At 46.9% G+C, this 12,375-nt stretch overlaps 1 protein-coding gene across 1 annotated transcript in view; it reads right to left on the bottom strand.

Annotated features, from left to right (window-relative positions):
- The window catches only part of ARHGAP6 (Rho GTPase activating protein 6), a 335,136-nt gene extending 329,535 nt beyond the window's left edge, over nucleotides 1-5,601 (bottom strand). The window contains exon 1 of the mRNA XM_065073365.1: nucleotides 4,869-5,601. Coding sequence (XP_064929437.1) covers nucleotides 4,869-5,366 — 498 coding nt within the window. The 5' untranslated portion in view covers nucleotides 5,367-5,601. The remainder of the gene's footprint in view (nucleotides 1-4,868) is intronic.
- Nucleotides 5,602-12,375: the final 6,774 nt, after the last annotated feature.

Genomic DNA, 12,375 nt, shown 5'->3' with positions numbered 1-12,375 from the left:
TGAGCTGAGATCTGATGGGAACTGAAGACGAATCATTTTTTCACCTGTTAGAAATCCCCCTTGGCTTTGCCCTGCTGAAACCACTGGAAACGTTGTCACTGATTTTCACAGACCCAGGAACAGGTTTTTTATTTAAGCAGCTTATACATGAGCAGATAACAGAAAGGGGTAAGAATGCTTGTCAGGAAAGTAAAGATCTACTAAAAATAATCTTTAAAACTGTAAAATATACTTGTGAATAAAATTACATGTTGATAAAAAAGAGCCAGGTCACTCACCAGAGACACATCTGTCACATTATGTTTCACATCCAAAACTCAGTGGATCCAAGAATGCAGGCCTAACACCTTTTTTGCATAAAGCCTTTAGGTGTGACCTGCTGCTGTGCGCTCTAGTATTGCATTAAAAATTATTTATGAACAGCCGCATGAACTGAGCGGCAACCTTTCCCTCCCTAGGCCAGCACACAGGGTTGTGGTACAAAATGCTGAAGTCAAAGAATTACAACAACAACAAAATAAAAAAAAAAGTAAATCAAGCAATCCATCCTTCTCTTGGCCTCATATCCAAGCTATTATAGATATTTTGACATCATATACAGAAATCACGGATCAGTTAGCAAGGGATCCTTGGTGCAGCCTTTAAAATCTGAATAGAGCTGGGCCAGGTGCTCCTACCCCTGCAGCCCAGCAGCACTGGGCTGCCCAAGGGCAGGAATGAAGGTAAATAAACAGGTTTTGTAATGGACACTTCCTTTATTCCCCAGCTAATCAGATGAGAATTCTTAAATACTCACACCAAAACCTTCCATGCTTATTGCCAGCTTGCAGTCATCTATTCAGTTGTCTTTCACAGTTGAGCAAAATCATCATTGTGACATATTTCGTTTTTAAGTAAAAAAAATTGGAACTAGAGATTTCCTGTTGAGAATGCAATAATTTGTATAATGGGACCTTTTAAAGTTACAAACATTATAAAAAGTTATTTCTTTTCCACCCAATAAACTGGTTTTATCACCTCCTCAAGCACACTTGCTTTGCCACACAGACTAGAAAAATCCTTCACTTTCTAAAAACCGAACAAGTCATTTTTCAGTAAAGAATAAATAGAAAGCAAGCAACTACACCCTTTATGAACAATCCTGATGTAGAGAACCATAGAATCACATAAACATTTTGGTTGGAAGAGACCTTTAAAATCATTCAGTCCAACCATGAACCTTAACACTGGCACTAAAACATATCCCTAAGAATCTCATCTACATGTCTTTTAAACACCTCCAGGGATGGTGACTCCACCACTTCCCTGGGCAGACTGTTCCAATGCCTGACAACCCCTTCTGTGAAGAAACGTTTCCTAATATCCAATCTGAACCTTCCCTGGCACAACTTGAGGCCATTTCCTCTCATCCTATCACTTGCTACTTGGGAGAAGAAACCAACCTCCTCCATGCTACAACCTCCTTTCAGGTAGCTGAAGAAAACGATCAGGTCTCCCCTCAGCCTCCTTTTCTCCAGGCTGAACCTGCATTCCAGGCCCCTCACCAGCTTCGTTGCGCTTCTCTGAACTCTCTCCAGCACCTCAGTGTCTTTCCTGTAGCAAGGGGCCCAAAACTGAACACAGGATTCAAGGTGCAGCCTCACCAGTGCCAAGTACATGGGACAATCACTTCCCTAGTCCTGCTGGCCACACTATTTCTAATACAAGCCAGGGTGCTGTTGGCCTTCTTGGACACTTGGGCACACTGCTGGCTCATTGATAAAGAGATTAAACAGAATCAGCCCCAATACTGAGCCCTGGGGAATACCGCTCACAACTGGCCACCAACTGGATTTGATTCCATTCACCACAACTCTTTGGATCTGGCCATCCAGCCAGTTCTTTACCCAGTGAAGAGCACACCTGTCCAAGCCATGAGCAACCAGTTCCTCTTGGTTGGGAATGCTGTGGGAAATGGTGTCAAAGACTTTAGTAAAGTCTAGGCAGACAACATGCACAGTCTTTCCCTCATCCACTAAGCAGGTCACCTTGTCACAGAAGGAGAGCAGGTTGGTCAAGCAGGACCTGCCTTTCATGAACTCATGCTGACTGGGCTTGATCACTTAGTTGCCCTGTATGTGCTGTGTGATGGCACAGAAGGATCCTCCATAATCTTCTTCAGCACTGAGGTCAGACTGACAAGTCTGATTTCCTGGATCCTCCTTCCAGCCCTTCTTATAGATGGTTGTCACATATGCCAACTTCCAGTCAACTGAGACCTCCTCAGAAAGCCACGACTGCTGATAAATAACTGAAAGTGCTTGATGAGCACTTCCATCAGCTCTCTCAGAACCGTTGGGTGGATCCCATCTGGCCCACATAGACTTGTTCACACTTAAGTGGTGTAGCAGGTCACTTACCATTTCCCCTTGGATTATACCCAACATTAGGATTCATGCTTGCAATAAGAGGGAGAATATGATTAAAATAGTGTATGTGCAGTTTCATTTTAAATATAGATTGAAATAATTTATACATGCCACTGCTGATAGTTATAACTAAGTTAATACTTGTATAACGCTTTGAAAACAGAAACTCTGAAGCCAGCAGGCATTGGGATGTATGTCAACTGACATAAAATGCCACACATTCACTTCACAGTGATGACGCTGACCTCCCACAGCAGCACAGCTTCAGGTGCAGCACAACCTGCTCCTACATTGCAGCTCCACCATGACTTCTGGGACAACGACTGTGATAACACTTGTGCCCAACTGAGGGCTCATGGAGAGGGGTGACCTAGCCACCTGCTCAGCTCCAGCAGGGGAACCCAGCACAGAGATGTGGATACTTGTCCTGACAGCATTGGGCTCAGACATTCCCAAAATTCTTCTCTTACAGCAAAATCATACGTTGGTTGTTTGATACGTGAATACGTAAATGTGATTTTTTTTTTTTTAATTGCACTCACACACATCTCAGTTACTCTAAAAATCAGGCCTCACCAACAGGAAAGATGCCTCCAAAATACAAGATCACACTTTGTTACTGTAAGCACCCATTTCTTAAATCTATGAAAGATACTTACCCAGGTGCAAATAAGTGAACAACAATTTGTCAGAGTACAGTGCTGTAACGTCACACTAAACTGCACTGAATCAAACTTAACTATAAATTGCACCACTATACTGCAATCATGTTATTAGTAATATAATACATCCACCCGCCCACAAAAAAAAAAAAAAAAAAAAAGGCTTGACTGTTTTAAAATGCTAGATATACACCAAATGAGGAAAAAAGTCATACTTTTGAATTTGCAGACTGAAGATGTGCTGTGCTACATGGTTTGACAACATACAGATCTGAAAAAAACACCATAAGTGTCCGACACCTTCGTGTGGATTCAGTGAAAACAGGAAGACCCGCTTAGATCTGCAGATGAGAGACCATGCTTTGAGTCTTGGACTCTTATCAGGAAACTCTGCATAGGAAATCTTACATATCTTATACTTTTTGATGTTCCTTATCAAATTTTAAGTGTATAAGCAGCAAACTTAGCCTTAATTAGTGTGAGCATCTAAAGGTCATTACCCGTTGTCTCACTGGTGGCTTTTTGTCACTGACACTGCAACTCCCACAAAGATCTTTCAAATCATGAATTTTTAACTACCTTAAAATTTCAACATCAAGATGAAATATTGCTAAGAGGAACTTTTGATCACAAGACTTAATAATAATCCTTTTTTGAAAACTGCTAAAAACCTTCACTGCCTCTTTCAATGTTAGCCAACATCAAGCCTTACTCCACCAAGCAAGCACTGACACTCCATCCCACCTGGCAGAGGTTGACAACTTATATATCACAAACTAACAGGAGGAGGCTCATTTGGGGTGAGAGGCAGCCTTTGCCCCTAAAAACTACTTTTGGTAAACTTGTACTGCGATGGTGCTTAGTTTGGCTTTGGATCCCAGATCTCCGTGTAAGGTAACGATTTTTCAAGGACTTCTGCATCCCACTGAAACAATCGGGCTGGTTGGTTGACAGATCTAATTAGTATTGGCTATTTATAATAAACAAAAAGGAAAAGGCTGCCCTCTAACCCCAACCCGAAAGCTCCACGAGGCATTACTAAACAGTTAAGTGGGAAACCTCATTATGATAAACAGAATGGAGAATTTCTTCTAACAAAAAATTACTTATTCTCCCGCTACAAAGGGTTGTGCGTAACCAGCTTGAAGAGCAATCACTATCAAGAAACAATGCCACATTCTTTGAATACATTCATCCACATGGTATGATATCTGCAGCCCAAGATCCACGACATCCAAGTTAAACGAATAAATATTTGCATTGCAAAGTTGGATTTGTCTTGGAATACGATCTCTCCTCATGTGGTTTTGACACATGTGTGTTGTCAAATAAATCATAGCTCACTGGGTGTGCACATTAAAAATAATTTGTCTATCTTGTTAGAAGCCATCGCATACTTCAGTTTACGAGGTGTGAAACTGGGAGGAGAAGGTTTTTACATGCCGGGGACAACTATACACAGAGCCCGTCGAGAGAACACCAAATGCCGCCATGCGCCCCCCCCAACGCCGCGGTCCCTGCACCCGGTGCGAACACCCGTGCCTGTTTCCCACGGCGGCCTGGACGGCACCGCAGCCGCAAGCCGGGACGATGACCGGCGTCCCCGCGGACACTCGCCCACCGCCGAGGGCGGCCGCCGGCAGCGACCCAGTGGGGCCGCCCCGTCCCAGCGACGGGCGGCTGCGGTTCTCCGAGGGGCCGCCCCGCTGGGGCGAACGGGCGGACGCCGGTGGCGCGGACCGGGAGGGAGGGCGGCGCGGCGGGTGCCCGTCCCTGGGGGGTGGGCGGGCGCGCCTACCTCGGATTTCCACACGACGTAGGCGGCGGGGCGAGGCTCGGACGGCGAGGGCTGCCCCTTCCTCTGCTGCAGCCAGCGCCGGGGAGAGGAGAAGATACTGTTGGCGGGGCCGGGGGGGCCGCTCAGCGCCGAGGCCGAGGGGGTGCGCGTTAGGAAAGGCAGCTCCCAGCCGGGGCTCCGCTTCCCGCGGGGGCTGTCCTCGTCGAAGAGGGCGCTGCCCGGCGGCGACCGCTCCAGCGGGGTGCTGGGAGTGGAGAAGGAGGCGCCGAGGGGCGGCGGAGCCCCCCGAGGACGGCGGTGCTCCCCCGGTGGGCTGCCGGCGGCCCGCGCCCGCGGCGCCCGTCCCGCGCCCTCGCCGTGCTCCTGGCCGCCGCCGATGATGGCGGGGTCGAGGCTGCGCGTCTGGCGGAGCCTCCGCTTGGAGAGGCTCTTGGCGGGGGCGGCGGCGGCCGGGGAGGAGCAGGAGAAGACGCTGTTCAGCAGGCTCTGCGCCGACATCGCGGTGGCCGCTGCCCCGGGCACAGCTGGGACGGCCGGGGGTCCCGGGCTCTCGCTTCCTGTGCCGCCGCGCCCCGCCGCCACGGCGCGGATCCCGGGGTGTCCCCCGCGCCGGGGCTCAGCCCCCGGCGGCGCAGCCCGACGGCAGTACCGGGGGATTCATGGCGGTGTTCGGCTTTGGGACTGCTCCGGGGCTGCCGCCGCCGCGGCCACTTTGCTGGGAAGGCGAGGGAGGGGAAGAAAAAAAAAAAAAAAGTTACGAGAGAAAAGGGGAGGGAAGGAGGCAGCAGCGGAGCTTTTATCTCGGCTCGCCGCAGCCTGCCAGAGTCACTCCCCCCTCGGCCGCGATGCGCAGGGGAGCCGCTCGCCGCCCCCTCCACCCCGTCGGGTCCCCGGGTGACATTGCCCCCCTGCCCCATCTCCCGAGAGGGGAGAGCTAGTCCCGGTGTCGCCCGCACCCCGGGGCGCCCACCTCGGGGGCGCCGCGACCGGCAGCCCCACCGGGCTGTGCGGGCAACGGGGCTGCGGCTACCGGGCGCTACCCTGGGCGACCCCGACGGGGCGCTGGGGCCGCACGGGCACTGTACGCCTGTGTTTTGGGAAGGAATCGAGCAGCGAGGGACAGCGTTTTCTTTGGAGCGATCGTTACGGAGGCGCAGCCGGGGAAAGGTCCGGTTTGACCCTGCCTCTTCCCAGCGCCGCATCCCCGTCCCGCCGGCGTCTGCTGGTAAGCACCCGGGCCATGCTGAACTGCTGGTTGTGGGACCCCGGTATCTTCCCCGGTCATGTCATGGAGAGCTGGTGCCTTCAGGTAAATCTTATAGCAATAGGCAGGGTGCTCACAGGATACAGCACATGTCTGCAAGGCTACCGGGATCAGGTCTTCAGCAGAGCTCGACCAGCAATTAGGTTCTGGCCCAAGTCTCTCTGTCCATCCTGTACCAATTTGAGAAGATGCTCTTGCATATTTAACCACAATAAACAGTCACTTTGGGGACACACTCTGCTACCTCTGTCTGATAACTTGTGCAGAACAACTCCATGCCGAGGCACATGAACATGAGTCACACAGCGTGGGTCACCCAAAACCTGCAACAATTCTGCTGGGTACATCATGGCAGCAGAAAAAAAGGACCAACGAAGCTAAGCCTCCTCAGGACAAATAACTAAACATGCCTGTTTCTCTATAGAGACTTTCTCTGTTCTCTCTCCAAGCGTAGGCAAGGAAACCTTTGTCAGGAGGAAGGAACAAACTTGAGAAAGCTAAAACTATAAAGAAATGCAGGAACAGAATGCATGCAGAGGGAGAATACCACACAGCCCTACAAAGGTTAGCAGCCAGCAGCCAGTTCCTTCCTCACCTGACGTGGAGAAAACAATCCCCCACCTGCAGGATCTGACTCCTGCCTTTCTCTCCCAGCTGGGTACATTAGAGTCCTCCCTTCACTGAAAACAGTTCAACAGCAATGCTTGACAGGTTCTTTCTGGAAGCCCCACACTATAATTTACTTATTATTTCAATGTTATTAAGCTGCAGTTAACCATTAGCTTCATGGGTTAGTTTAGATCTGTTGTGCTTTTGTCAGTGAAGAATACAGCTATGACATTTTTTGACATGAAAAGCAAAACACACAAACTAAAATACTGTTTTGCTTCCAGACCTGTACTTCTATTTATGTAGGGAGTGGATGATGCCTAAAGAGAGATTAGCTAAGATCTCCAGTGCAAGTCTTCAGTCTTCTGTCTCAGATGAAGTCACCATTAGACTGCTGATTCCATGGGGAGTCGATGTCAGCATCCTTCTCTTGGTCGGAGAAACCATCATCTCCACACTCTCCCTTAAAATATTGCAGAAAACTCCTAAAATTCCTTAGAAAAAGACTGGCTATTTTGAAAACAAACAAACAAACAAACAAAAATGCTCGAGCACAACACAAGGGTTATTTTCTCCTCATGCTGCATTTTCTTCTCAAACCCTAGTGCAGGGTTGTGTTGTCCTCCCAGGTGTCCTGGAGCCTGTGCAGGTAGGTGCTCTGTGGCAGCTTTTTCTAGTTTCATCAACAGAGGGAGCAGACAGTACTTTCCTTTGTGGCATTATTTAAGGTTCATAAAGAGAAACAGCACACTAGCCCATCCACCTTCAAAGGAAGGTGTTCTGGTTTTATGTAATGTTTCCAAATGGGATTTTTCTTCGATTTTTTAATTGTCTGAAAAAATAGTTTTCCCCCCTTATTTTAATAAACTGTTCTATTACCTAATTCCAAAGCCTGCTAGTTCCTCCACAGCGAAGGTTGCAGCTGTTTCTGTTTAAACCTTCATTTTGCCTCCTCATTAATGCCTTCAATAAGGTCTCATGTTGGAAACTAAACAGAAAGTCTGAAGCATAAAACAATGATCTGAATTTGTTCCTGCAGTTCTGTGCCCAAGCTTGCAATTCTGTTGAGAGAGGCACATCTGCAATACAGCTATACAGATGTGTGGCTCCAAGTATTCACTTATTTAGTCCTCTGCAAACATATCGTGGGACCGTAAAGGGACAGGAAGACATGAGAAAAAAGGCAGAGGAGGAAATTCAGAGCTATAAGGAGTTCATCACAAGGAGCAGAGAGGACAATCACGCCTGCCTCCAAAATCCACTGGAAACAGGTCCTGCTGTTCTGAATAAGATGCGTTGTCCACTCTGAAGAGCACAGGCAGATGGCAGCAGGCAAACCTCCCAGTGCAGACTCAGATTTTTACGCACTGCACACACAACCTGTGAAAGGAGATTGAAACAGTCAGATAAGAGCAATGATAAGAGCATACGTCAGCTTACAAGTAACTACTCTAAATGAAGTGGGAGCAAAGCATTCTTATTCCCACCTTCTTCAATCCAGGTATTACTGTTGCCCAGCTGGTTTTCTCCACGAGAGCCCTCATGAAAAACTGAAGCATAGTTTTCATGAGACAGAGACCTGGAGAATCACAGCTGCAATTCAGTAAGTCAATACAGTATATGTATAGAAATGCTTTATGCAGACAACTTCACTACCTGTCTTAGCTGCTGTCTGCTGTCTTTCAGAGGCAATAGCAATATAAGCACTGATTATTTTTTAAGTTACTGCTTATTATCACTATGAACTACATCGTTTTGAGACCTGGCAGCACCATCCATGAAGCTAGGCCCTGGGGCTCTGGTGGGCACCATACATGCACAGAACAAAAAGACAGTCCTAGTCCCCAAACCTTAGCAGTAACCTCCAGCCACAAGATATCAGCTGTGCAGCCATATATGCAGAAGAATAGTGAGACAATATTAGTTGATCTGATATTGATCATCAGCCCTTCTCTTCTGAAGCAAAGATGTTTGTGTAACTGCTGCCCATAAGGTTGAAATAGCAGCCAAGGAATTGCGCAGAGCTTCCTGGAGCTGGGAGTAACAGTACAGACAGTGGATATGCTGACTTCTGGAGCCAGAAAGGCTTTCCTAAACATTTGCATGGTCACATGTTTCTACAGCGAAAGCTTAACCCAGTGATGAAGTTTGTTCTGTCTGACTGCTCATCACCACCTTACACAGTAGTCAGCTGACTGAATGCAAACTGAAAGATCCTTCCTCAGCTTTTCAGGTCTCTATTTCTGAAAGTAAGTGAGAGTGATATGGATCTATAATGCAAGAAGAATTCAGAGGTGTTTTGAGGGATGAGAATATTTGACAATTATGACTTTCCAGTCATTTGTTTTATTCTGAAATATCTTCAGTCTTAGCACACAGAGCAGGAGTATGGAAGCATTCCTTGGGCATACAGTCATGGCGCTTGGGAAGCCAAAGCTTAGCTGTTGGCGAAACCAGCAAAGGATGTCAAGGGCAACAAAAGCAGCTTCTACAGCCACAGCAGATGTGAAAGAATAAATGAGGAAGATATGAGACCTCTGCTGAAAGCAGTAGGTGACTTAGTGACTTAAGAGAAAACAGACACAGACAAGGCCGAGGGTCTGGAGCACAAGTCTGATGAGGAGCAGCTGAGGGAACTGGGGCTGTTTAGCCTGGAGGCTGAGGGGAGACCTGATGGCTCTCTACAACTACCTGAAAGGAGGTTGCAGCATGGAGGTTGTTGGTCTCTTGTCCCAAGTAACAAGTGATAGGACAAGATGGAACAGCCTCAAGTTGCACCAGGGGAGGTTTAGATTTGATATTGGGAAAAATTTCTTCCCTGAAAGGGTTGTCAGGCATTGGAACAGGCTGCCCAGGGAAGCTGTTGAATCACTGTGCCTGGAGGTGTTTGAAAGACACAAAAATGTGGCACTTAGGGACATAGTTTTGTGGTGGTGTGGCAGTGTTAGGTTTACAGTTGGACTTGATGATCTTAAGGCTCTTTTCCAATCTAAATGATTCTATAATTCTACTTAATGCCTTCTTTGCCATGATCTTCACACACAAAGTCTCCCAGCCCTTTCTGCCTCAAGGAGAAAAGAATCTGTCCTGAGTGGAAAAGGACACAGTCAGGGATCTTCTCTTGAGGAGTCCCAGCACATGGAAGTCTGGGGAAGCATCTGGGATGTATCTGAGGGTGCTCACAGAGCTGGCTGATGTCACTGCAAGGCCACTTCTTATGTTTGAAAGGTCTCGGAGATTTGGAGAGGTACTTAATAGCTGAAAAAGGCTAAATATTGCACCTTTCTTCCAAAAGAGCAAGGACAATCCAAGAAGCTACAGGCCAGTGGGCTTCACTTTGGGAAAATCACCAAAGCAAGTTTTCTTGGAAGCCATTTCTGGGCATGCAGGGGAGAAAAAGGTGAATGGAAAGATGCAGCATGGATTTACCGAGGGTAAATCATGCCTAACCAATCTAATCACCTGCCTTGATCCATGGACAATGGGATACCAGTGGATAGGAGGCTTTTGACACAGTCTCCCACGCCCTCCTTGTTGAGACAATTAGATGAGAGAAAAATTTATTGGATCGTAGTGATGGATGGTTCATACTCTACCTGGAAGCTGGTTACAAGTGAAGTTCTTCAGAAGACTGTGTTGAGACCTAAGCTCTTTAATATCTGTATCAATAGCCTGGAGGAGGACGTAGAGTGCACTCTTATCCAGCTTGTGGACAATAGCATACTACGGTGTTCAGTCAACACACTCCAGGACAGGACTGCCATTCAGAGGGACCTAGATGGGCCAGATGAATGGGAAAACAGGGATCTCATGAAAGTCAGTGAGGATAAATCCACTTGGTGTGACTAGCCTCCTGCATTTCTATGGGCTATGCACAGAGAGGCTGGGGAGCAGCTCTGATGGGAAGGACTTGGATGCCCCAGTGGCCAATAGGCTAAACATGATCCAGCAGGGAGCCCTGGCAGGGATGAAGGCTGTCAGCATCGTGGCCTGCATCAACAAAATGATAGTCAATTGACCAAGGGAAGTGATTATTGCCTTTTATACAGTGTTCAGCAGACCTCATCTGGAATACTGTGCCTAGGTTGGGTGCCTCCAGTTAAGGAGGACCTTGATAAACTTCAGCAGGTCCCTTGGAGGGCCACCAAGACAGTTGGGAGCTGGAACATTTGCCCTGTGAGGAGATGCCAGGAAAGCTGGAGTTGTTCAGCCTGAGGAAGGGAAACCTAATACTAACCTTCCAGTACCTGCAAGGGGCTTATCCAAAAAGTGGATCCAGGCTCTATACTGAAGTACAGAGTGAGTAGAAGACAGACAGTGGTCATAAACTGAAATGGGACTGTTTCCAAGAAAAAAAAAATCACTGAGGATTATTAAGCACTGGAACAGGCTGTGGAATCCCCATCATTAGTCGTTTTCAAGACCTGACTGGCCAATTCACTGAGCAATGTTTTCTTAGTTTAGTTCTTACCCTTCTTTGAGCAGGAGGTTGGATGAGAGACCTCTTGAGGTTCCCTCCAACTTGCCTGACTCTGTGGTTCTAACCAAATATGAATTTTGGGTTAAAGTCAAGAAAAACTCAGAAATTTTCAGAGATTTTGTATAAATGCGTTATCACCTGACTTATTAGCAAGTCTGCTGCATGGGCTAGTTTTAGATAAATTATGCTGTTATTGTTATTTTAATGATCTCTGATGTTATTAATGCCCCATTGATCTGGAGTTAGAAGGAGATACCAGACAGAATTTAAAATAAAAATATTTAAAAGCTCAGTTGAACCTGGTTTGGTAGCATTTAATAAAAAAAATAATGGTTTATCAAAAAATAGTGTATTAATCTCAAGAATTAAGCAAAGTCTGTTTTGTTCAGACTTCTGAACAAATCTCTGAAAATAAGTGTGAATTAGAAAACAGGAGCATTTTGCTAATCTTATTATTTCTTCGGAATTTATTAAGAATAATAAAAACAAAGCCACTCTTTAACCTTACTTTTTTCTTACAGAAGAACTCCTAATGTTGTAATTCCTGGGTTTTGATTTTTTTTTTTTACAAAAAGGCTTATATCTGATATTTAGCACTTTAAGTTTTTCTCTGAAGATGGAAGAGCTGTCATGTTTTTTACCGAACTTTTGTCTATATTACAGTGAAAGTGATTCACAGCCATTTCAGTATTCAAAGCTGAAAGAGGAGAAAGTGCTACAGAAGCATTTGTGGATGTGGCTGGGGAGGGGGTGCATAACCAAAGCCCATACGAGGAGCCGGCACCCAAGTTTGGCTCCTGTGGTGTTCGACTTTCACCTTGGTGGTGACCAAGGACTGCAACGGCCTGGTCCTGTTTCTGCAGAGGCCACCGTGTTGTTTGGCAGTGGCCCTGGTGTATGGCTGTGCCATAGAAAGTGTTTCAATGTGACTAGAAGGGAAAGTGCCCGTAGGGTGGCATCTCCCGTAAAGTCATCACATTCCCCTGTTTCTTCCCTGGCACGGGGATTCTGCAGGTCAGTCACTGAGACCCCTCCTAGGAGTCCTGGCAAGTGTTTGCCCAAATTGGCGATTCAGTGCTTAGCTGGGACAGCTGAATCTTTGTGATAGCACCCTTTAAAAAAAAAAAAAAAGAAATCTATAAAAATATTTATAC

Source organism: Columba livia, chromosome 1, assembly GCF_036013475.1.
Source record: "Columba livia isolate bColLiv1 breed racing homer chromosome 1, bColLiv1.pat.W.v2, whole genome shotgun sequence".
NCBI lineage: Eukaryota > Metazoa > Chordata > Aves > Columbiformes > Columbidae > Columba > Columba livia.
Note: the sequence above shows the minus strand (reverse complement) of the source record. Positions and strands in the feature narration are given on the sequence as shown.